Raw genomic sequence first — 24,998 nt, 5'->3', positions numbered from 1 at the left:
GGATGAATAAAGCGATTTCTATGCTTTAATTAGTCGATTCTCGGTACTGTTATCTAAATTTGACCAGATCAGTGACGTCATCACATAAAAAACATCACTTATGAAACACGTAAGATGTTGTAATACGGAATTTGCATGTTATACTGGCCAATTAATCATATTGTGGAGGTACAGCATTGAAAAACGTGTGATTCAAGGTCAAAAAGCCACTGGGCAATTTTTAACGAAGAGGAACACAACATTCATTTTGTATAATTGATACAGGCTCCTGAAACATGAGTAGGCCTATGCGTTTAAACATTCTAGTAGTAGTACATGGACACATTTATTGTTGTTTTACAATCTGTTATTTTTTTCTTTGTCACGGTGACAAGATTCCGAATTAAAACTAAGTGAAAAGTATTTTTCTCACATATTTTTAATTATATAAAATCGATTACAATAAAAGAAATAGATTGTTCATCAAATGATGATAAAATAATGACTCATAAAGTGGAAATGTACAGAAATTGTTATTTTCTTTATAAAAAAGTTTGGTAGAGTTCCAACAAGTTTGGATGAGACGAGTGGATATGTGAGCGTTCATTCTGCGTCTTCTTCTGCGACTGGAGACGGCGGCGATGGTTCTTCCTGCGCGTCCTGGTCACCGCCTTCTTGCGCGTCCTCGGTTTCCATTTGCCCATTATTTTCAGCGGTTTCACCTTGAGCTTCAATACCTAAACACAAGAAACAGATTTTGTTTTTATTTAGCGCATTTTCAATTTTTGTTGTTGCATTTAATATTTTAATTAACTTTCTGATGAGCAACAACTTTTGTTATGTTTTATGTTTTGTTGAAATGTCCTAACTAATTCTGTCTCTGCCTCGGTCTGGTTTTTAATTGTAATTTCTTTTTTCACTGAATCCTCAAAAAATCTGAAGCATTAAATTGTTAGGGGTCTGTTTAACGTTCAAAGACGTCTAATTATACTATTATATCAAAACTATTGGTATTGGCCTACACGTTAGGTTTTCATGAAGTTCCGTAGGCCTTACTTAGGCCTACCTACCATAAAAGAATGGAGTTGGCTATCTAGTAGGCTCATCTTTTGGTACTAGACCATGTGATACATTTCCTTTGCACAATGTGCAAGTTGCCCATCATTAAAGGAATACTCAAATAGTGTGTTCTATTTTTAGAAATACAATGAACTCATCTGGTGCTTTTTAACATCATTATACAATTTCCAATTACTTATTCGAAATTCTGCACCTTTTGAATATTATATTATACAAAAGCTTTAATGATTTCGTCAGTGTATATAGAGCATTATACTGTAGATAATGACAATTTTATTATCCAATATTAACTAATAGTGTTGTTACAAATTCCCTTTTTACATCATACCTACCTACAGTTACTGTAATTTTTATTTCAAAACTACACAACGCATTAACGATAAACTAAAACATTATTGGTTTTTTTCAGAAGATTTTGTTAGTTATACAATTTAATAGATTGTGATATAGTTGCATTTATGATATATTTGCCTTTAAATATTATTTATATATATATACTTTATACTTTATATAGACGAGATAGATCTGGAAATTGCAGAGGAGGAGTGGGGGGGGGGGGACTTAAAAATAGTACAATTGAAAAGCTGAAATTAAATAGATTGTATTGCTTCGGTGAAATTTAAGAGGCCATATAGTTCATACCTCCAGCCTCACCTACCCTTCTCATGCTAAAGATCGCAAATAATGAATAGGTTCAAAATATGAACTACATTGAGTCACACACATTAGCATAATTAAGAAAGATTCATAAGTAAAAAACAATCAACAACCTCAGAAATCAGAAGATATTCTACTTATTACAAAAATCTATGGGTTAATGTACTATATAATATATACAGAGATGAGATAGACAGACGAAAGAGGATGTGCCCCGGGCACTTTGGTGAAATTATAATCCTATTTTAGTAACATTATTATAATTAATTTAAGTAGGGCCAAATTTAAAAAAAACAGCTTATTCATATTCCTTATTTTCAACATACATAATATTTACTGTTTTCGTCACTAAATTGAATTTTATAATAACCAGTAGCCATGATTCACAATAAAACATTAGTTTTGGATACAAAATGGAAGAATTAGTCACGTGGTATTTTATGAAATGAAGTTAATAGATGTCACATAATACCATGAACTGTTATAAGTGCTAAATGACAAGTCAGTTATGGAAACAGCATGGAAGAATGTTAAGGAAAAAGATTTGATGATATTATAACCAACACCACACACTTCCATAACACTATTTACTGTATTTATTTGAATAGACACCCTGTGGTCTCCTAATTTCATTCACTATTATTGCCAGGAAATAAAGATAATAATATAATAATAAATTTGAAACGATAAAGATGAGGAAATCTGTGAGAATGAGAAAAAGTCGCCCCAACCGAGACTCGAACTCGGACCGCCTGCTTGATATGCAGATGTCCTAAACCATTAGACCACTGGGGCTTTCATGGTATTGTTCGAACTCGAATTGGATAGCGACTCTTTAACATTCTCGGAGTGGTACGGCGGAACAGCACTAGTCTTCAGTTGTACGCACGCGCACCAGAGATCAAATTGATACGCCCTCATCTTACAGTATTTTTATTCACGAGGCGGGATCTCCGAAGAAGAAAAAAAAGAAAAAATATAATAATAATAATAAATAAACATCAACTTATTCATGGGAGGCATTTAATTTAGTGTAAATGTTAACATAGAGTAAACTAAAAAAAGGGCCTCTTGATATGAAAAATTGAAACAAATTTAATAAATCAGTTCACTTTTTAAATTGAGATAAAATATGTGTTAAACAAATATGCATCAATAAATTCTACTACAAATTGAAATGTACTGTAATATACAGTACAAATTATATTATGAATGTGGCAGGGAGGTATTTATTTAAAGGAAGTGGGTGGGAGAGGGAGTGTATTCAAATAAATATGGTAATTGTGGCTAAAATGAAATGAAAATTTGACACCAAGACAAAGTTAGTGGGTACACTGCACATGTCTACCTTCTGCTGATTTTTCATCAATTGTTGGTGTCTCCTGCTCTACTTCTGTTTTTTCATTATTTTCTACCTCTTTTTCTGCTGTATTTGTGTAAAAAGAATGTTAAAAATGACAGAATATCTAAATTTCTGTCAATAATACTGGATTTAGCGAGAAGAAAGTGTTAAATCAAGCCATAAATGGTCAAATGGCTTTATTTAGTTTGCCCCTTTGCCTAGAAAAAACTCTTGCCGTTTACACACACCTCATGGTGTCAACATTTTCATTTTGCATGGTGTACATCCCGGTGTAGGTAACTCCAAAGTCTCTCTTCGATTCGGTAATCAATTTATTTGAATATTTAATTGTTGTATATCAATGTTAAATTGTATTTTCATGATGGTCCCTAATGATCATCTGGATGGATCACCTTCGTAAATTTTGTCGAAATAAATGAGCTTTGTTTAGGATTGAAAGAAACAGATGTACGTACGCAATAAAAGATAATGATTTCAATGATAATGATGCTAAAGAAAGCTTTCTGTCTAATAGTGCCAGTTCTAAATTTTAGGAAATGTTGTTACCACGCCTCTTACCATTATCTTCATTCTCATCTTCGTCTTTTTCTTGGGCTTTTCTTTGTTCTGCCAGCTGTTCGGCAGCTGGGTTACGTTGACTTATTGCTGTTATTTCACCTGCCTTCCATTTCGGTATCATCACAGGTTGTGCATCCTCCTCCTCATTATCACCAACTTGATTCTAATTATTATTTTATTTTAATATTATTATACAATAAACAATGAATATTTATGAAAGGAATAGGGAGACTCTTTTTATCGTTTTTTCACCTTTTTTTTTTACTAAATTCATTTTCCACAGAAAAAATGTGCACTAAATAAATCATGGACTAGGCAACATTCAACTAAGGTACAATTTATGAGGGCGCTAGATATGAAAACACAGATCTCAGCATATTGTCTGATACACAAATAAAAAAATGATGTGACGTGATGGCACTAGTAAACAAACGATACCAGAATGGGATGGCACTCACCTGTTCAATGGGTACATACTGCCCGTGTTGTTCACATCCAATGTCAAAAACATATTTACCTTTGCCTTGTGTCTGTAACAAAAAAAAAGTATTTGATATACAGTATTGTTCAGAAGATTCATACAAAATACCATAGACAAAAGATTATTGAAGGGGTGGAAGATTAATTAAAGTAAGAACACTATTGCAATTGAAATGTGTAATACTTGACAATCATTACACTTTCACAGAAAGAAAAAAAAAATATCATGCAGCCTCCACAGACTGATACCATTGGAGAAGACCACACACTTAATTTAATTGTTACACGGCAAACTACAACTTTTGGCATCATATGTAATCAGTGACGTAGCCATGAAAAATAAAGTGGTGCAGTGATTGCAAGAAAAGAGAAAAATCTCTGTGCTGGCCACAAGGTTGTGAAGGGCCTGAGAAAAAAGTGGTCAAGATTAAAACCATACCAACCCTACTGGTGGCTACCGCCCTGGTAAAACAGAGAAAATATGCCCCTTGTGGAGTAGACCTTACCTGATCATCCACCCAAAGGCCTTGATATCTGTGGTTATTATGTTTTAATTCTCCTGCTCCATCTCTCTTGCCTTCAACCCATGTGCCTACGTATTTAGAACCAGTTTCTTTGTAGGTGTACTCGCCCTGTCCATGTCGTTTATGGCTCTGCCATTCCCCTTCATAAATGTCACCATTTGGATACGTGTACAAGCCATAGCCGTGTCTTTGGTCATCAACCCAATTTCCTAAAATTTAAAGAAATATATTTTAAATAATGTAATGGTATCATGCATTATATCAACATTACATTGTTCTTTGATTTGTCGTAAGGCACTAGCTTTTTTTTATATTTCATACACATCCAACAGCGAGTACCTTGGACCTTGGGATTGGAGGGCAAGCATGTTAATCACCAAGCTACAGCTTCACCCCTATTATGGTGTAATGACAATGAATTGTTACTGTACCTTCATATCTTGAGCCGTCTGGATAAATAAATGTGCCTGACCCATGCTTCTTATTGTGTTTATATTCGCCGGTATATCGTGCCCCATTTTTGAATTTGTACACACCCTGAAAAAATGTTCAGTCTGTATTTAATTATCTGAATTTAACATGCTTATCTTCAAACCTCAACTCTTACCTGAATGTAACATCTCTGTCCAACAGTTAGTACTGTACTTGGGTGTCAGACAAAGATTAAATTAAGACACATACCCGTTAGACAATATACAATGAAACTTGTCGCATTTAAATCAACCAGTTAAGTTTATAATATATGAGGATAATTACCTGACCATGTCGTTTGCCATGTTCATAAAGACCTTCATATATATCTTCATTTGGGAGAGTAGCTTTGCCATGGCCATGTCGTTCATCTTTTTCATTACGTTCACCTTCATATTCCTAAACATAAACAAAGAATCACATTTCGAAATTAATTTAAATTTTAAGTGGTCAAATAAAATGACTTGAATCCTAGGCCCCTAGTAAGCCTAACTAGGCTAGCCTAACTAGTACTAAGTTAGTACTAGTAGTAGTTAAGCCTACAAAAAGTACAATCAATATTCTTTTTATATTTATATTCTGATTTATTTTCATATCAATATGTAGCCTCGCTCTAGCCTTTAGGCTAAGCCTACTAGTTAGTTAGCCTAGGCCTAACTACCTAGCTAGGCCAATTTATATGGATGGGCCAATCAATACAGATTACAGTGTGTATTGTAGAAGAGGCCTATTATTATTATTATTAAAATCATACACATAAATAGGCTAGCTAGCTATTAGCTATCTCAAATCTACAAGGCCTAGGCCTAGCCCGGGGTGCTAGCTGGGGTAGGGCCAAACTCTACTAGCCTAGGCCTAAACTACGCACTTGATCGAACATGTACGATGTCGCGACGTACGCGTCATTCACTGTGAGTGTGTGATAGACGAAAGCCTTTGGCCTAACTAGAGGCTAGGCCTAGGTAGGATATCTTCGAAGAAGGCCTATAATATGCACGTAATATGTAAAACACGTACCCCTAAATATGGCCCCTGATCTTCATCATCAAAATCTGATCCAAGGTCTGACATTTTGCGAATAAAAATGTGTTAATACTTAAGAAAATACTGGAAAGAAATCCTTCTCAACGAAACCAATTTGTTGTTTATCATCACACGGTGGCGCTGCTGGTTTACAATCATTACCATAGCAACAAAGTAGTGGACTTGTCTATTAACATAATGGGTAAATCATTGATTTTCAAATAATACGTACGAAACGCATCGATATTTAGTATGTTATGAATTAAATATGGGAATTAGCATGCGTTATGTTGAATTGTTTCATTTAGAATAAGGCATCGGACATCATTCCTGTTTTACAAAAAATTCGAATTACTTTATTTGTTTATATTGTTTACATTGTTTTAAGTTTTCATTAATTGAATAAAATTAATGTGAAATGAAATGAAATGAACATAGCCACCGCTTTTACAGCAATGGTACAATCCAGTACTTATTTGTTTGTAAATATATTATGTAATAATGTGTTCTGTGTAATGGTAAAGGAACTACTACCACCTACGTACGATACAATCAAAAGATTACTGTAGGCTTAAAGATGTATTGTTCCCCTAAAAACATGAAAAATGAAGATTAAACTAAATCAGACTTTGAATAGGTTATTTTGTAGTTTTAATAAAAAGTCAATCACTTCCATCATACACATAGAAAAAAAACTTGTAAAATGACAAAATACGGTAAAATTCAACCAAAAATCCATTTGACCATTTTTTGCTTTAAATTACATTTTTTCAGGTAGGCCTAAGTGACATTATTTTCGATCCAATTTTTAGTCAAAGTGGATCTATTATGTTAGATTAAAATGGAATATTCAACCAAATTTGTTTAGGAATTATTTTTTCAGGGGACAATACATCTTTACAAAACTTGTATAAAGCTTGACCTCACTAAATTTTACTGATCTCTGAAATATACCGTTGATGGCAGCAAACACAAAATATCATAATAACATTCAAAGACAAACTTCATAACTTCATAAAACAAGTACATAATGATCACATAAATCATTTTAGATAAAAAAAAAAACCAGTAATAATCATCAGATTAATTAAAAATATAAATGAAATTATTTTACAATTGATTTTAAAGCATGGGCATTGGCCTACACTTGGTCATACGTCATGTCATAGAGGAGGCCTAAATGGTATTGCACAACATGACAGAAAGTTGCACTATTAATTTAAAAATAATGGAAAAAGACAGAAACTCATGGAAGGGGATATAGCTTAGTGGTGAGAGCAATCGATTGCAAATCGAGAGGTCCCTGGTTCGAATCCGGGTATCCCTTCATTATTTTTACAGTTTACTAGTGAAATTCAATCGTAGGCCTAGCCCTATGATTGCTTTTAATGTATTTTTGAATTATCTATTTTTTATATTTCATGCCAGTTTCAAATGTATTTCCATTTTGTATTACTATGGAATCAGTATCAGATTGAATGGGCCGCTTGTACATAGACGATGACTTCTTCCCAAACATTTTTAAATCATTTATCTTAAAATATAATTGCATTTGCTCCCTTGTATGTATTTTGTTTGTAATTATAATAACACCAAACTCAGTCAATGAAAGAGTAGAATTTCATTCATGGAGGTACCTCCATGTTTCATTCTTCCCTGGACTGAATTTTAAGGTTATTTAATTGACCTCATTTAAATGTAAAACTGAATGATAGAATATTTTAAGGTAGGCCTATTATTGTTGTGTTTCTTAAAGAAAAAAGAAACAATTTTGGGATAATGACGTGTTTATTTGAGAGAAAGTTAGCAGTGAGAAACAGTTTATTTATGTTTATTAATATTACAAAAGTTGCCCTTATATATATTTTCATCTAATTATGCATTTTCTAATGTTTAGCTGCTGAACTTGTTATTATTGTTTAACCCTTCCATGTATATTTAGTATTTTATTTATGTATAATAATATTTTTATGATTTTGGGTAAATAAAAGAAAGATTCCTAATTCAATAAGTATATGCATAGCCTGCCTTAAAAACAGAATGCTTCTGCTCATTTCATTTGGAAATTATATTAATCTGATGAGTATCATGAACCCAACATGTGGCTAACAGCTTGAATATTACTTTACTCGTTATAGATAATATCTCTATGCCTTACTCAACGTGTGCAATGTGAAAATTTCGTATTCAAACCAGTTATTAATTTAACCAAATTACACAAAATAATTTTCTAGAAGTTGTTAATGTCTAATATAAAATCACCCAGAAAAGGAGTAAGGTCATTTCATTATTATTAATTTGTTGTCATACACCAAATTTAATTGGGAAGAAAACAACGTATAATTAATTTTTTTTTGAGAAAAACGTCTATAAATATATTTAAAAAACCAATCAATTCAAAAAGCCATTGCTATAAGTTGAAAACATTCACTGACACTTACTATATTCGACACGCATCAGTGATCTTGGTGAATGAAACCATACGGAACTTTAAAACCCACAACAATAATACCGTAAAGCATCTTGTATTATTGATAATCATGGAAACGTAGCACTGTAAGGACATATCTGCTTACATAAATTAAGAAGGGGATATAGCTCAGTGGTAGAGCATTCGACTGCAGATCGAGAGGTCCCTGGTTCAAATCCGGGTGTCCCCTCATTATTTTGTGTACCTTTTTGATGTAATTAAGGCAATGTTATAATTCTGTTGTATAAATATGCTATTAGCAATTAATGTTACATAAAAATTATGAAAAAAAAAATTGTTTAAAAAAAACGTTTTGTGGAATAGGCATAACATTTCAATGTAGTTTTGACCAAAAATTCCATCGGAAAAAAATCATTACCAAAACAATAATTGAAAGGGGTAAAATGGAGGAGAAATTAAAACAAAGCCCATCGACAACACATTTTTTTTTATTTACACGTTTATTTTATCTGTTAAATTATTATTATTTCAATGTTTCTACGGAATGGAATAACTTTATTACGATTTGAATCTTACTCAAAGTTTAATTTTATTCATATTGATTTTTCGTATTGTTGGGGACAAAGAACGATTTAGATCAAGAATCAGTCTAAAAGCAGTTGCGAACATTGGTTTTTATTTATTTGTTTTGTTGTTAATATTAAAAGTTTTATATTATGGCGATTTGCATGCAGAATCAGTCGGCGGATTGGTAATCCGGTTCACATGAGATTCAGGTCTTGTTTTGAGGCGTGAGAGTGCGTTTCACGCTCGCACACTCCAAAATGCCATTTACAGCACACTTACATTTAGTAAACTCCTATACACCAAGATACCACCTGAAACACACCTGCATTTGTTTACGAGTTGTAGCACATTTTCGAAGACCTGGATATTGTACATGTCAGGTTCTTCACCTACCCGCATTACAAAATCTAAATTTCTTACCGTTATGACTATAGTTAATGAAAATCTTGTACAAATTATTCATGTTCTTTGTATTTATTAATGTTTTGGTTTTATATCCACCCTAACGATACCACCGCTGTAACTCAACGTTACGAATAGCAACACATAACCACCTGTATAGTGCTAATTATATGTGTGATATTCTTAGTGACACTACAAAAATACTTTCATTGTAGTTTTAAATGTCAGACGTTTTTTTAATACCAGCGTAACGTACACATTTTAGTTTGATAATATTCTTCCCTTTTTATCATTATTACAACTCGTATTGACATTGAATTTATTTTACTACGTGGAAATCAATAAAACACAAACAAACTGACGAAATAAAACCGGATACAGTATTGATCATTTTCCTTAAATAATTTTATAGTGAATAAAATGTGCACGTCAAAAAGAACTGAACATTTTAATAGTTTATTCTAAGATGAGTTTACAATTATGGTTTTTTTTATGGACATGGTCCATGGTTATACAAATATTAATGCTCTCGACTTTCTCACAACACGCAAAGTTGTTAAAGTTCGTGGATTTCTTTGTTTACAATATTTTTCTGAGTTATGATTTAAATATGTCTGCCGTAAACGAATACATGTAAACACAAAAAGTAGGGAAAAGTTCACGATACTTGATATTTAAAATATACAAATCGGTCAACCATAAATCGGAGGAGAAAATCGGATAGAACTTGTTTGTGTTTTTAATTAATCAATTCAATGTACGTGTCTGCAACGCATATTCAATTTAAATTCAATTAAACATTTATTCTTTAAATTTATAAGAAAAACAAAACAAACAATATTAGCCTCAAGCGTGGTTCCTACTAGCGACGCAACACAAGGACGTAATGCAACTCAAGTGAATTGACCAATCACAAGCGATGGCTTATTCGCTTGTGATTGCTAACTGTCTATAACTTCGCTTGTCATTGGTTAAAACGCTTGCGTTGCGTTTACGTCCTTGCGTTACGTTCTAGTGGGAACCAAGCTTATCTAAAAAGGCCTAAAAAAGCTTGTGGCAGACTAGTTAGACTTGCCCCGATTGGTCTTTATTGTCTTTTTTAAATGTAAGTCCACTAGTCGACGTTTCTAATTGTATACATGTATTTCGAGCACAAGCATTATATACGTATCAAACGTATGTTTGCCAAAGTATTTTTATCTTTTTACCAATATTAAGTGAGATACAATTTTCAAATCACTAAAACGAATGTTGAATTAGGATGAGTTGGGCTGTACAGTACAAAATAGTAATATAAGTTGATATCAGAATTGAAATAATAGGCGAAGCAAGAAGGAAATTGGAAAAATAATTGTTGAAGGAAATTCTATCAAGGCTTGATGTTATTAATTATTTTCAAAAGGTTACTCGTCCGTTAATATCACTAAATTATTAAATGCAACGAGATAAACAGATGAGCTGATAATTAATGATTTAATTTATTTTAAAAAAGGCTTTAAACGACGTAGAAGAAAAACACAAATGTAATAAGATATTAATACAATGCACACAATGACATGACAATGCAGTATGAAAGATAAACACTACAGGAATATTATACAAAGAAAAATTCACATTCGGAGGCTAAACAAAGCAGAGCTCCAAACTCGTTTTGAGAATATAATAATTAATATAATAACAGGATTTTTATAGCGCACATAACACTGAAGAGTGCTCAAGGCACATTTAAAAATCAAAATAAAAAACAAATCATACAAATGCCTGACAAATAAAATGCAATTTCTTTGGAGGGTCCCCATCCGTTCTCGTTCTGTCGCGAATAGATAATTCAGTTATGCAACATCTGAGGTGTTACATTCAAAAAGAATATTAGGCATCATTATTATTATGGCAGTGCTGTACTTGCAGAGTGGTGGAAAATATATCCAGTCTATCACTCTCGATGTTATTTACATCTACGCGAAGTAACATAACTTGTAATAATGTAATAATTAAATAATGCAATAAAATTATATATTTCTACTAACTACCGTACTAATTAAGGTAGGCCTATAAATCAGATAAATTTCGTTAAGGCCCAGACATCACTCCTTTGTATACTCTACTGGTGATTTCAACCCAACTGTATGACAAACTTTTAACCAATAACAATCGCCGTAGAACTTTGATCAGTTAGGCCCCAATGCCTCGCAATATCTAAATCAAGAATTATAACATTTTTGGGTATCAATGCCTCTTTTTTTTTTATGAATGTTGGCAATGACTACACAGTGCCTCGCGATATGCTCGCCTGTAACTAGGGCTAATGGTAGTATACAAAGATGCTGAGATGGCAGCGTTCAAATATAAAGCACCAAAAAACCAATCACCAATCGATCCTCCAAAATTGAAATATTCAATAATTGACTCTCCTATAGATTGATCAAACATATATACAACACCTCCAATGAGGTATGGAACGCAATATGGTGCCAAACAAGTAAAATAAATAGCTGAGTTAAAAGCAAGCATCGTGGTTAAGCGGCGACGGCGCTTTTTGTGTCTACCATCAATACCCGAGTTATTGATATGTTCAGAATACGATCGAATCAATTTAAAATAACAGTTACAGCTAAAACCAAATGCTAAGGCAAACGGCAATCCTTCCATTATGCTCCCATAGGCCCGCCAAACACCCTCTGGGTTTTGGCGTTCAATGAGTACCCTCGGGTACTCAGAGTACAATATATTATCAGGCCAGATTATGCAGTTAGTTTTGAAATTAAGTTTTAACGGTAGTAGTATCAACGAAAAGAAAAATCCAAAAATCCACACGAATAATATTTGCTTATTTGTCGTTTCGAGGTTTAAGAATGATAACGTTCGATATCGTTTCAGAAACCGTCTTAGAAATGATGGGTTTCTCTCGATTTTGTGTTTGAAAATTGAGTAATAGCGAACATAAGCAACAAGCGTTATAGATAACAAAGACGAATGATACGCTGTCTCAATCACAATTTGTGTTACAACAAAGAAGGCAACATTAAACACATCGTAAAAATAACAGCCCTGATGAATTATTTTCTCGCCGACTGCAAACAACAGAAATATCATATCAGACATAGCCAAGCTGCTGAGGAGAGCGTTTGTGCCACTGTGCATACGTTGTACGTGAAACATTACGTAAAGAAATACCGCATTGTTAAGTAAACCAAACACTAACAAGAATATGTAAATGTTCTTTAAGTACGAAATATAAACGTCACTAAATCTGGTAATAGTCATGTTGTTATCAATAAAATCTTCTAAATCCTTTGCTAAATGAAATCCAGACAGATTAGTAACAATGCAAGAATTGTCCGTATGCGCCATTGCAGCGAAAACCAATTTCGATAACAGTAAAATGTTATTATCTAAATTATCTAAATGTGTCCATCGTAAAAGAATATTTAGATAATCAATTACGGTAGTTCTACACTGACACCTTTAAATAACATAAAAGATAACAGTATACAGCATAAGTCTCCGTTTCTCCTCTGGATACAACCATGAAATAGGGAACACTATTCCCTGATACAACAGTGGCTTACAACAACCGTCTGAATAGCTGGTGGTAACGAAGTATGATGACGATTTTCTCGTCTTCACTCAATTGCTCGTTATTGCCTATCCACTGTTTCTTGTATCCGTGTAATGTTTTGTATGCTTCTTAGTTGATATAAAAATAAATAATAATGAAATGACCCGAAGAAAACTCTTTAATTATGCTGTTCACGTTCAACAGCGTTGCTCCCATTTCCTCGTTGTGTTAAGCAGACAACACAACTCGTGTACTTTCTGTTTTTAGATAATATTCATGAGTTTATTTGAAAGTTTGCATGTCAACAAACGGAGTAAACGCATCCTAGTATTAAGTATCATCTTGATTTACAGCTGAGATGATTTAGAAATGTATACTTGGAAATTAAAGTGAGTTCGACGTCAATTTAATGTAAATACCCAGTCGATTGATGCTCTATTCCCGTGGTTGTTTTACTGTTCTCTGATAGGCCACTAATTAATATCAATACATTCCGAATGAATGGTTGAGTGGAGAGTACATTGCTGTTTACTTCATTCTAGTCATGACGCTACGAGCCTCCATATCAATCGTTCAAATGAAATTTTACAGATGAATTCTTATGTTTTGTCATGAGATAGTATCAGCATCGTCAACATTATCATCAGTATCGTCATATTCACATATCATGACTTATGATTGTAATCAAGAATAACCCCACTAATTGCGATTACAAGCAATTGTTTTTTTGCCGACTTTATATCACTATCAGTATCATCATTATCATCAATACACCATCAAAAACATAATTATCCTCATTAATCTTATCATCAATATCATCATCATTATAATCAATATCACCATAAAAAACATAATTATCATCACTAGTCCTATCAATATCATCAATATCACCATCCCAAAACATAATCTATATATAAAATATTCTTATCATCAATATCAACATCAAAAACGTAACATAATTATCATCACTAATCCTATCACCAATATCATCATTATTATCATCAATATCGCCATCAAAATATAATTATATCATTAATCAATCTTATCATCAATATCATCATTAATATTACCATCAATATCATCATCAGAAATATAATTATAATCTGATCTTATAATCAATATCATCATTATTATCATCAATCATCACCATCAAAATATAATTATCTTCATTAATCTTATCATCAATATCATCATTAATAATTATCATCAATATTTATCATCAATATCATCCTCAATATCGTCATCAATATCACCTTTAAAACATAATTATCCTCATTAATCTTATCATCAATATCATCATCAAAATCACCATACATATCATAATTATCATAATATCATCAATATCATTAATATTAACATCATTATCGTCAACAGGACATTCACATATGTGTTGCACCTTCACGTTTCAACTCGTAAACCTTTCTTTTAATCAAGTCTGCCATTTCAAAGAACATCATTTAGTTACAATTTATGCCGTTCGGTAATCAAACCACCTCGGCGGATATACGACGGTCCGCTGATTAATTAAACATTTGATATTCTTCATACTAATTGATGACGCAATCACTCTCAACTGGACGTAACTTAAAAGCTACACTCTGTTATAAGCCTGTTGTTGAATTGTAGATTTGCAATTATGTATAATATGCAATATATCTATTTGAAGTAGGATTAGGTGAATTTAGAAATTTCTTTTTAATAAACCAAATGAACTAAAAAAATGTTAGCATATAATGATAATGATAATCCATTGCACATGACAAGTAATCTTGTAGACACATAATGAGGCTACATTTAACGATCAATTCCATGGCACATGACAAGTAATCTTGTAGACACATAATGAGGCTACATTTAACGATCAATTCCATGGCACATGACCAGTATTCTTGTAGTTAGCATTTTTAATACCTCTCGGAAGAAATCCACAGGGCCTATAGTGAGGAGATGGGAGAAAAGGGCATGGTGTCATTGCCATCAAACAACAATATCTTTGGTAATAGAAAAAAAAAACGTTGTTTACACACAACATATTTATTGTTCTATTTCCCCAAATCATGTGAATGCACATCCCCTCACCACCCCCGCACACACGCAACACTCGTCTCCACGGCACACCCATATTTTTGTGAATGGTTCCACGCGCAAAATCAGTGGAAGTCATGTCCCAGGGGGTATCAGGAGGTAATGGGGTAGTGGGGAGGGCGCGTGGGGGAATGGTCTATACATTTTTTTATTGCACAAAGAGATTCAAACATTGATTTAAAAAAAAACATCAGCTGTTAGTAGGCCTACGTCATATGAAATCAGAACCTGACATAAATTTGTGATCGTTGTGAGATCATCCGATTGATATCATAAAATGAGAAGTTTCTAATACCAGACTGATATATAAATTGTATCATGGGTATGATATCATAGTATGAGATATTTATGATACCATGATGAATAATGATATCTTGTTTATATCATGGTCTTGTCTGGGAAGGTCAGTAAAAGCGACAATCAGTTGCTCTAATCAGGGAGATGTAAAATACATTACATCTCCCTGCTCTAATGCAGCGTATTTATCTATCGAATGTTATTAAGCAAAAGCCAAATAGGCCTAGTATCTATCAATTTTTATCTGTAGCCTAAACCTACGTAAGCCAGTTATTAAAATCATACTTAATGTAAAATATTAACCTTATCATTATTAATAAGTTGTCAAATTCACTGAACCACAACGACTACGCATGCGTGGTTAGATGGGAAATTCCAGTTTCCGGCACTTCAGTAAAATTTTGAATTTTCTAAATAATTTTATTTCGTAAGCTTGATTTAACAGTTTAACAGGTATTTCAATATCTGCATTTTAAACGCAAGGCGACAAGAAAGGTAAGATCTAAATTATGTCATGCTTATGGGCTTAGGCCTACTGAGGCCAACTAGTATACTAGGCCTATCAGGGTGAAGGTAATTTGATACTAATCCGGGTTTATTTGTCCTATAAATAATTTTCAATCGCTGTTTTATTCCAAAAACACAGTACAAAAACAGTAGTCTTGAATTTTCCTGGAAATTTATAGTAAAATGTTTAGTTGAACCAAAATCTTTAGTCGGTCTCTAATTAAAGGGAGCACCTTATGGTAAAAGATAGGATATTATCCGTGGTTGGTACCTGCTGTCTTTATAATTGGATTGGAGAGAGTCTTGTAAGCCTCCTTAGATAGCTAAATAGGCTGACGGGCATATTTAGACATAGGCCATAATACAAAGGCTTATACATACTAGCCTACAGTATACTACATCAAAAGTTGATATCGAAAACTATCGGAGTTTTGTGACTAACATGAATGTGTTTCTTTATGACGTCATCAGTAAGATGACAAATGTAAACAATCTCAAATTTGTAAATCCGATATACTTCAAATAGAGGTCCTAGACTTCCACTCTATATCTAACTATCTAATTCAAAGTGTCTTCTTGGGATGTTTGCCCACACATTATCAATTCAGTATACTTTATATCATTTGTTATTGGAATATAGTAATCGTCTAGGTGTTTTGTGAATTACTTTGTTACCTAATTGTGCTTTAAATTATAAAAGTCAATTGAACCATAGTGGATAACTTTCCGCCTATAGTAGTACCAAATCACTTCTTAGGTAAATTGAAATAAATATAAAAACATGGTTTTGATTTGTAGTCCGTAAATGGGCATAGGCTACAATGGCTGATGCCAATCAGTCCCGACAACATCGATACCGTGGTCGACGTCAACGTCGTGGTGGTGGTCGAGGAGGTGAACGTAGAAGTGCGTCACATGGAAACCCTGCGTATAGATCGACAGAAAGGTACTTATACAATTCTAAAGATAATCCTCTGATTATGATGTTGATACAAGCACTATTATTTGCATGATGATTGCACTTTACCCAACAAGTTTTGTGTTACGTGTTACACTACAGTTGCTACATTGTAAAATTGCAACTGATTAAACCATAATACCACTAAAAAAAGCTCATCATTTCCCAACAAGATATCAATTTAGTAATAATAATACACTGGGAAGACATTTATTTAGTACCGTACTAACCTCTAATTCGTCCAAGTGACGAATCAAAATCTAGTTTAATTTAATTTACTGCCGTATAGATATTCTACAATCTCAAACCGTCCAATGTTAAACCAGGAAATGTCTACGAATATTTATCTGAAATAGAGAATGAATGAATAAAATAGAATTTTCTTCAATTGAAAAATAACGGTTGATTATTTCAGACCTGTAAGTCAACATGACAGTTACGGTGGTGGTGGTCATAGAAGAGACGTAGACGACCAAACTGGCGAACAGATAGGCCGTAGAAATAGTGACAATCAAGGCCATGATAGTTTTGGAGGGCGTGCACATAGTCGAAATAGATCACTAAATCGACAAGATCCAAATCAAAACTATCAAGGAGCACGACCTAAGAGAGAAATAAGACCAACAGGTATTTTTTCTATTAATTATATCCGTACATTCATTTTGGATTTTTTTTTTAAAGTTGTCTATATGCCTACTACAAATTGTAATCTCAAAAAGAAATGTAAATAAACGAAAATAGAAACTGTATACATTACATGATAGATTATATTGCCCATATGTTATATACAACACGATCCAGGACATACAGATTACTGTTAAGCATAGTTTTATCGTAGCGTGATTGAAATTACCTCCTTACATCTTTTTCTTACGTCATATTTATATTAAACTTTGTTTCGTTCTTGAAACAATTTCATCTGGATCCTAATATTATAGAAAAGAATTTTTTCTTTATTTTGTTGATCCAATAGATCGTTATAAGTACCATTTTTAGTACTTCGATCTATTGGATCAAAAAAGAAGACAGATTTCACTTCTATTTGTTTCGTTCGTGTCCAATGCCGAAACATAAATTCAAAAGAGTGTACCTGTATTATTAAATGTATACTTGAACAACAATTCTTTTTAAAATAGGGTATAGACGACTAGAAGACTACATTCATTTGGATTTTTTTAAGGTTGTCTATATGCCTACTACAAATTGTAATCTCAAAAAGAAATGTAAATAAACAAAAATAGAAACTGTATACATTACATGATAGATTATATTGCCCATATGTTATTATACAAAACGATCCAGGACATACAGATTACTGTTAAGCATAGTTTTATCGTAGCGTGATTGAAATTACCTCCTTACATCTTTTTCTTACGTCATATTTATATTAAAGTTAGTTTCGTTCTTGAAACAATTTCATCTGGATCCTAATATTATAGAAGAGATTTTTTTCTTTTTTGTTGATCCAATATATCGTTTTAAGTACCATTTTTAGTACTTTCGATATATTGGATCAACAAAAAAGACACATTTCTCTTGTGTTTGTTTCGTTCGTCTCCAATGCAGAAGAATTAATTCAAAAGACTTATTAAATGTATATTTGAAAAACATTTTTTAATAGGTTATAGACGACTAGAAGAACTACTGAGTAAAGAAAAAGAAGAAATACTTATGCAGGTTCTAGCGACCGGTTTTGGCTTCCAGAAGCTTCTAAATGAGGATAACATTAATAGAGATATGTGCGCCTTAATTTTACGCGCCATTGTTAGTGCGTGCGAGTGTACAACTTCTAGAGCCTCGTTGAATTCATTTTTAGGTAAACTTCAGAAATCTATTTTTATTAAAAATATTATGATGCACCATGTTATGTCACTAAAGAATGAAAGGAATCATAGGATAACATATGAGGTAGAAATACAAGATATTATTACCGTAATTTGGACACTGGTTGAAAAACTGCCAAGTTCTACACATGAGCTTAAAGCTTCATTACTGTTGCTGCAGCCAACCATTGATGAATTAGTTGGAGAAGGATTAATTAGTGAGTGCTGTTTAGAACGTTACAAAGAATTGAATGAATATTTTCATGCTGTTGAAAATACTCAAGGAGAAAATGAAAAGAGTGTACGCAGAAAAAAGGTCAATGTGGATGAAGAAACCCCTCCACCAGACGACTTTCGGGCAATATCAATATTTCCTACACTATATGATCTAACAGCAGACCACAGACCTTATTTGCGACGCAATAAACTTGACGGTAGTTACGATAACGTGGATCATTATCTAGATGTCCAGTTCCGATTACTTCGAGAGGACTTGGTGAGACCACTTCGAGAAGGCATCAGAGAATACTTACAGCACAAAGACGACAAACATAGAAGAATAACTGACATACGAGTGTATAATGACGTAACTATCGAGTATCCAGTGTGTTCACATGACTGTATTTTATACCGAGTACGCTTTGATGTGTCACGCTTAAAGGGAGTTCGCTGGCAATCCACAAAGCGCTTGATTTATGGGTCACTTGTATGCCTGTCTCCAGACGATTTCCAGACAGTTTGTTTCGCTACTGTGGCAAATAGAGAAGTAAAGGATCTTGAAAATGGTTTCTTAGAAATCAAATTTGAAAACGACGTTGACTTTGGCTTAAACGAACGTCATTATACCATGGTTGAAACATCTTCCTTCTTCGAAGCTTACAGACACGTACTACACAGTTTGCAGGAAATTACAGAAACAAGCATGCCGATGAGAAGCTACATAATTAAAGCCCGTCACGAAGTCGATGCCCCATCGTATCTACGTCACAACAGAAATATGACATATGACCTATCACCGTTGGTTGATGGTACTACAAAACTTCTTGTAAGAATAGCTGGTAATTCTTGGCCAACAGCCACGGCTCTTCAACTCGATGACTCGCAATTTGACGCTGTTAGGACAGCGTTGACGAAAGAGTTTGCAGTCATCCAAGGTCCACCTGGAACTGGTAAAACCTACATAGGGTTAAAGATTGTACATGCATTGCTTCATAACAGTGAATGTTGGACGATTGACGCTGCTCGTGCTAGAGTAAAACACAGCCCTATATTCGTAGTCTGCTTCACAAACCATGCGCTTGATCAATTTCTTGAAGGCATACACTCATTTCAACCAACGGGTATAGTACGGGTTGGTGGAAGAAGTAATAGTGAAACTTTGAAAAGCTTCAATCTAACTCAGCTTCGACAAAAAGCAAGAGAGCGAAAAGAATTACCCATATCCATACTTAATAGAAAAAGAGATATTCTTCGAGATATGCATGCATTACGAGATGTTATGAATCTAGCAGAGGAAAGAATAAAAGTGACAACAACTGGTGTTATCGGTGAAATCTACCTAGAAACATGGATGTCAGATGATCATTACGAATTATTGACGCAGTTTGAAGTAAACAGTGACAATGCAGTGGTGGCTTGGTTAGGATTAGCAGGGAATAATATAGCTTCCGACATAGTATTTGATGACATTCAAAACATTGTACACGACCCGGACGAAGAACAAACAGAAGAAGAAAACGAAGAAATGGATTTTGCAGAAGAGGCTGATTTGCTAACCGAACAGAGACTCGTTGATATCGATGATGTTAAAGGTGAAAAAGTAAATGTGAAGGAAATTGATAGAATAAAGAATACTGTTAGACGTCAACTTGCGTACGACCCACTGAAACAGTTTGCAGATGAAGATGGTTTTCAATTAGCTGGAGATAAAAAGACGAGATCACAATACCTAAAAAAACGACTGCATAGTTCTGACAAAATGACAGAGATTGAAGCTGCTAGAGTTGGAAACATATGGAATCTCGAACTGAACGATCGTTGGGGTCTATACCGATTTTGGATATCGAAATACTGTAACTACGAACGTCAGACCCTATTTCAAAATCAAGCCAATTATGATGCGTTAGGAAAAGAACTTCAAGAAGTCAGATTAGAGGAGGATCTTCGTTTGATGCGAGATGCTAAGGTAATTGGTATGACCACTACCGGAGCGGCACGATGTAGAAATATGCTTCAACGTATTCAGGCAAAGATCGTAATTGTAGAAGAGGCCGCAGAAGTGCTAGAAGCTCATATAGTGTCAAGTCTTACTGAAGGGTGTGAACACCTCATATTGATTGGAGATCACCAGCAACTGAGACCTAATCCGGCGGTGTATAATCTTGCCAAACAGTTCAATTTAGAGATCTCTCTTTTCGAAAGGATGGTAAAGAACGGCATGGATTGTCAGAGGTTGGATATTCAACATAGAATGAGACCAGAAATATCATCAATTATGAAGAATTACTTTTACAAAGGCCTTCTAGATGCCCCAAATGTCCTTCAGTATGGTAATATTAAAGGCGTGTCAAGTAATATGTTCTTTATTGAACATAATCAGTTCGAAACTGCAGTCAACGATACTCTTAGTAAATCAAATATTTTTGAAGCTGAGTTCTTGGTAAATTTTTGTAAATACCTTATTCAACAAGGCTATGAACCATCAGAGATTACAATCCTTACAACCTACACGGGTCAACTCTTTCAGTTCAAGAAAATAATGAAGTCAAAGTTTTTCAAAGGCGTTCGCGTCTGCGCCGTTGATAACTATCAAGGCGAAGAAAATGAGATCATTCTTCTTTCACTTGTAAGAAGCAATGCGGCTGGTAAAATTGGCTTTCTTAAAGAAAAGACTAGGATGTGTGTAGCATTATCGAGAGCAAAGAAAGGATTGTTTTGCATCGGAAATATGAAACTTCTTGCTACCCAAGACGAAAACTGGAACAAGATTGTCAAAGAACTTCGACAAAAAAAAATGCTTGGACCAACTATTCGATTGTGTTGTCAAAACCACACAAACACAAGCGTAGAAATATGTGAACTAAGTGACTTCACTAAATGCCCAGAAGGAGGTTGCAACGTACCTTGTATTAGCAGACTTAAATGCGGACACGTCTGTAAGCTGCCATGCCACCCATATGACCCCGAACACAAAGAAGTTATTTGCCGTGAGGCCTGTGTCAGAGTCACATGCCCTATGGGACATCCTTGTAGACTTAAATGTTTCCAGAAGTGTGAGAAGGAATGCAAAGTTTCAGTGACAAAATGTTTGCCTTGTGGGCACAATCAGAAGGTACCCTGTTTCAAGGATGTGTCTACAGTCGCTTGTTCGTCAGCTTGTCCAAAGACATTAGAGTGTGGACATGCCTGTAAAGAAAGATGCAGCCAGCCATGTACAAGTAGGTGTCAACAGATTGTCAGTAAACTATGGCCTTGTGGGCATAATGGCGAATACAAATGCTATGTAGATGATCCGTTAAAATGCTCTCACCCATGTGGATTCTCTTTGAAATGTGACCATACTTGTGAAGGAAAATGTGGAGATTGTAAAAATGGTCGTCTTCATCAACAATGTCGGTCAAAATGTGGCAGGACTTTGGTATGTGGACACGAATGTCTTGAACCATGCACACGCAATTGTCCACCGTGTAGTAAACCATGTGAAAACCGATGCGTCCATAGCAAATGTCCTAGGAAATGTGGAGATGAATGTACACCTTGTACAATGCCATGTGAATGGAAATGCGAACATCAAACTTGTACCAGACAATGTGGGCAACTCTGCAATCGAGATAGATGCAATGAACCATGTAAGAAGCTTATAAAGTGTGGTCATGCATGTGTTGGTCTTTGCGGTGAACCGTGTCCTAAGAAATGTCGGAAATGCGATACAGAGGAGTTGACCGCTATACTGTTTGGTAACGAGGAAGATCCTGATGTCAGATTTATTGAGTTGGAAGACTGTGGTCACGTTATAGAATCAGAAGGACTGGACTTTTGGATGGATAAAAAAGACGAACAACAAAACGATGTTCAGCCAAAACTTTGTCCAGCGTGTAGAACACCAATTAGAAGGAACCTGCGGTACGGCAATATCATAAAACAATTACAATGGGATGTGGAATGTGTAAAGGCAAAAATTAATGGAGATAAACATCAAATAGATTTGGATAAAGAAATGCTGGAAATTAAAATTTCAAGAGTTTCTGATGCAGAGTCGCGTAGATATCTTAGTATTGAACTCAAAACATTGAAGACACCGGATCACGTTACTGATATGAAGAACAAAGTACAGTTTCTCTTGGAGTTAGAAAAGATTACAAAAGCAGGTAATGGCAAAATTTGTTCAGGATATGTAAAATTTGAGACAAAGATAAAGAAAGAACTTGAAACCTGCAAACAATGGATCCTTAAACCAAGAAATCGGTTTAGTGAACAACTTCTGGAAGATATATCACTAGAGCTTCAGCGTATCAAATACTTTATGGAATTATATGTGCTTAAAAGCATACTACATACTTCTAAAATTAGTAAAGATGAATTATTGGATTATTTATCTACGGTTAAAAAACGAGTCGCTGGCGTGAAACCTCTAATAGAAGGTGATATAAAGACCATACATTTTTGCTTGAAAAAAATAAGAGAGAAATGCGGCAGTATTCCTGGAATATCAGATGACGAACGGGTACAAATTGTAAAGGCGATGGGTCTATCAAAGGGTCATTGGTTTAAGTGCCCAAAAGGACACGTATATGCGATAGGTGACTGCGGCGGTGCCACGACGGAAGGCAAGTGTCCAGAATGCGGATCGAATATTGGAGGAACAAATTATCAACTCCGAGAAGGCAACATACTAGCCCGTGAAATGGATGGCGCTTCTTACGCTGCTTGGTCAGAACAAACAAATTTAGCAAATTATGGATTTAACGACATATTTTAATAATTGAGACTGACCCAAGAATATTAAATTAGTTATATTACTGTACTTGTGTATCCAAGATTGGAGGAACACAACATCGCCTTCGAGAGGATAACACACTAGCCCGTGAAATAGATGGCGCTTCTTATGCTGCTTGGTCAGAACAAACCAATTTAGAAAATTATAGATTTGACAATATGTTTTAATAACTGATGGAAGACGATTCAAACGATTAAGGTCCGTCTATTATGGACGATAATTATAGAAAAAGAAGTGAGATCCATCTATACTGATTTCGATGGAAATAATAATATACCAAGTCCAATCAAACGACGTCATGATCAATAAGAACATCAATAACATTCATAAGACACAACGATTTTATTGTTTTCTGCACGTTAGTATATCAATGCTATACAATAATTCAATCGATAATTAGTCTACAATATGTATGATAGTTCAGTTCATTAGGACCTCAGTGAAAAATAATTCTTCTCTGTAAGGATTATTAGGGTCATCCTGAATGTGTTGTTTCTTGCAGTGTATATACAGATTCGGAATAAAATAAATAAATAGTGATATTTAAATGAATCATACATAATATTAATTTCTGGCATAATGAATTTGTTCTTGTTAGTATTGAGTAAAGAGCGTAATGGTTTTAATAATTCTAGAATTATGTTTTGTGTTGGGTATTTAAATTGTTATCCTATTGTATTTTACGATTATTTAAATCCTGTTTCTCTTCTATTTGCTTAGTGGTAATAATCAATACTAAGATTCCACACTTACCGTATTAAGTGTATCATATCAAATATCTCAAACAAAACTTTTCAATGCAGTTTTTATGTTAAACCATCCGAATGATTCTAATCTAGAAAATGATATTTAGTAGTAGAATTATAAAATGTAGCTAGCCTGCAATGTTTTAAAATCACTAGAATTATAATAGACCTATAATTATAATCGAAAATAGTAATTATTACCTGGAGAGAAATATCATGTGTAAATGTTGGTAAAACGGGTTAATAATAATTGATTATTTTATTTTACCGAGTACCATAATGTGTTACATAACGAGACGCCACTTTAAAACAACTCTGTAATATTTAAAAGACAATTAAAACAAAACTGTTGAAAAAAAAGAAGAAATATTTAGATTGAGGCATCATTTAATACATTATTTTTTTGTGATACGATTTTTGTTGTTTTTTTCACGTTTTGTATTTGATAATTTTAACAATCTAACTTTACTTCAGATTATTTTACTGATTAAA

General features: G+C 33.9%; 2 protein-coding genes and 2 non-coding genes across 5 annotated transcripts; 3 read left to right on the top strand and 1 right to left on the bottom strand.

Moving 5' to 3' along the window:
- Window positions 1–400: 400 nt before the first annotated feature.
- Window positions 401–6,269, bottom strand: LOC140056487 (radial spoke head 1 homolog). Of its 2 annotated transcripts, XM_072101870.1 has the most exons (8): window positions 6,130–6,269; window positions 5,398–5,511; window positions 5,073–5,178; window positions 4,624–4,850; window positions 4,096–4,167; window positions 3,638–3,800; window positions 3,065–3,142; window positions 401–716 (listed from the first exon to the last, which is right to left on the bottom strand). In XM_072101870.1, the coding sequence occupies exons 1-8, from the start codon at window positions 6,181–6,183 to the stop codon at window positions 583–585; spliced, it is 948 nt and encodes a 315-aa protein (XP_071957971.1). In that variant the 5' UTR covers window positions 6,184–6,269; the 3' UTR covers window positions 401–582. The 2 variants fall into 2 exon arrangements, with proteins under 2 accessions (XP_071957971.1, XP_071957972.1); XM_072101871.1 differs by lacking the exon at window positions 3,065–3,142.
- A 1,120-nt stretch (window positions 6,270–7,389) lies between these two features.
- Window positions 7,390–7,462, top strand: Trnac-gca (transfer RNA cysteine (anticodon GCA)). Its single transcript has one exon. It is a non-coding gene; the product is annotated as a tRNA-Cys (tRNA).
- Window positions 7,463–8,723: 1,261 nt separating this feature from the next.
- Trnac-gca (transfer RNA cysteine (anticodon GCA)) lies at window positions 8,724–8,795 on the top strand. Its single transcript has one exon. It is a non-coding gene; the product is annotated as a tRNA-Cys (tRNA).
- Window positions 8,796–16,804: 8,009 nt separating this feature from the next.
- On the top strand, window positions 16,805–24,408 carry LOC140057589 (NFX1-type zinc finger-containing protein 1-like). Its single transcript, XM_072103304.1, has 4 exons — window positions 16,805–16,929; window positions 17,357–17,568; window positions 18,078–18,164; window positions 18,563–24,408. The coding sequence occupies exons 1-4, from the start codon at window positions 16,805–16,807 to the stop codon at window positions 23,740–23,742; spliced, it is 5,604 nt and encodes a 1,867-aa protein (XP_071959405.1). The 3' UTR covers window positions 23,743–24,408.
- Window positions 24,409–24,998: the final 590 nt, after the last annotated feature.

This window comes from Antedon mediterranea, chromosome 8, assembly GCF_964355755.1.
Source record: "Antedon mediterranea chromosome 8, ecAntMedi1.1, whole genome shotgun sequence".
Lineage (NCBI taxonomy): Eukaryota > Metazoa > Echinodermata > Crinoidea > Comatulida > Antedonidae > Antedon > Antedon mediterranea.
The sequence above is the reverse complement of the archived record's forward strand: the minus strand, read 5'-3'. Positions and strand labels throughout refer to the sequence as shown.

Bases quoted from the DNA above. Each gene is read 5' to 3' on its own strand.
- LOC140057589 (XM_072103304.1), top strand. From the start codon at position 16,805: ATGGCTGATGCCAATCAGTCCCGACAACATCGATACCGTGGTCGACGT. The intron at 17,569-18,077 runs GTATTTTTTCTA...TTTTTAAAATAG, and splicing joins GAGAGAAATAAGACCAACAG to GGTATAGACGACTAGAAGAC. The intron at 18,165-18,562 runs GTAAATAAACAA...ATTTTTTAATAG, and splicing joins TTGTAATCTCAAAAAGAAAT to GTTATAGACGACTAGAAGAA.
- LOC140056487 (XM_072101870.1), bottom strand. From the start codon at position 6,183: ATGTCAGACCTTGGATCAGATTTTGATGATGAAGATCAGGGGCCATAT. The intron at 5,179-5,397 runs GTAATTATCCTC...ACATTTTTTCAG, and splicing joins ATGGCAAACGACATGGTCAG to GGTGTGTACAAATTCAAAAA. The intron at 3,801-4,095 runs GTGAGTGCCATC...AATAATAATTAG, and splicing joins AGTATGTACCCATTGAACAG to AATCAAGTTGGTGATAATGA.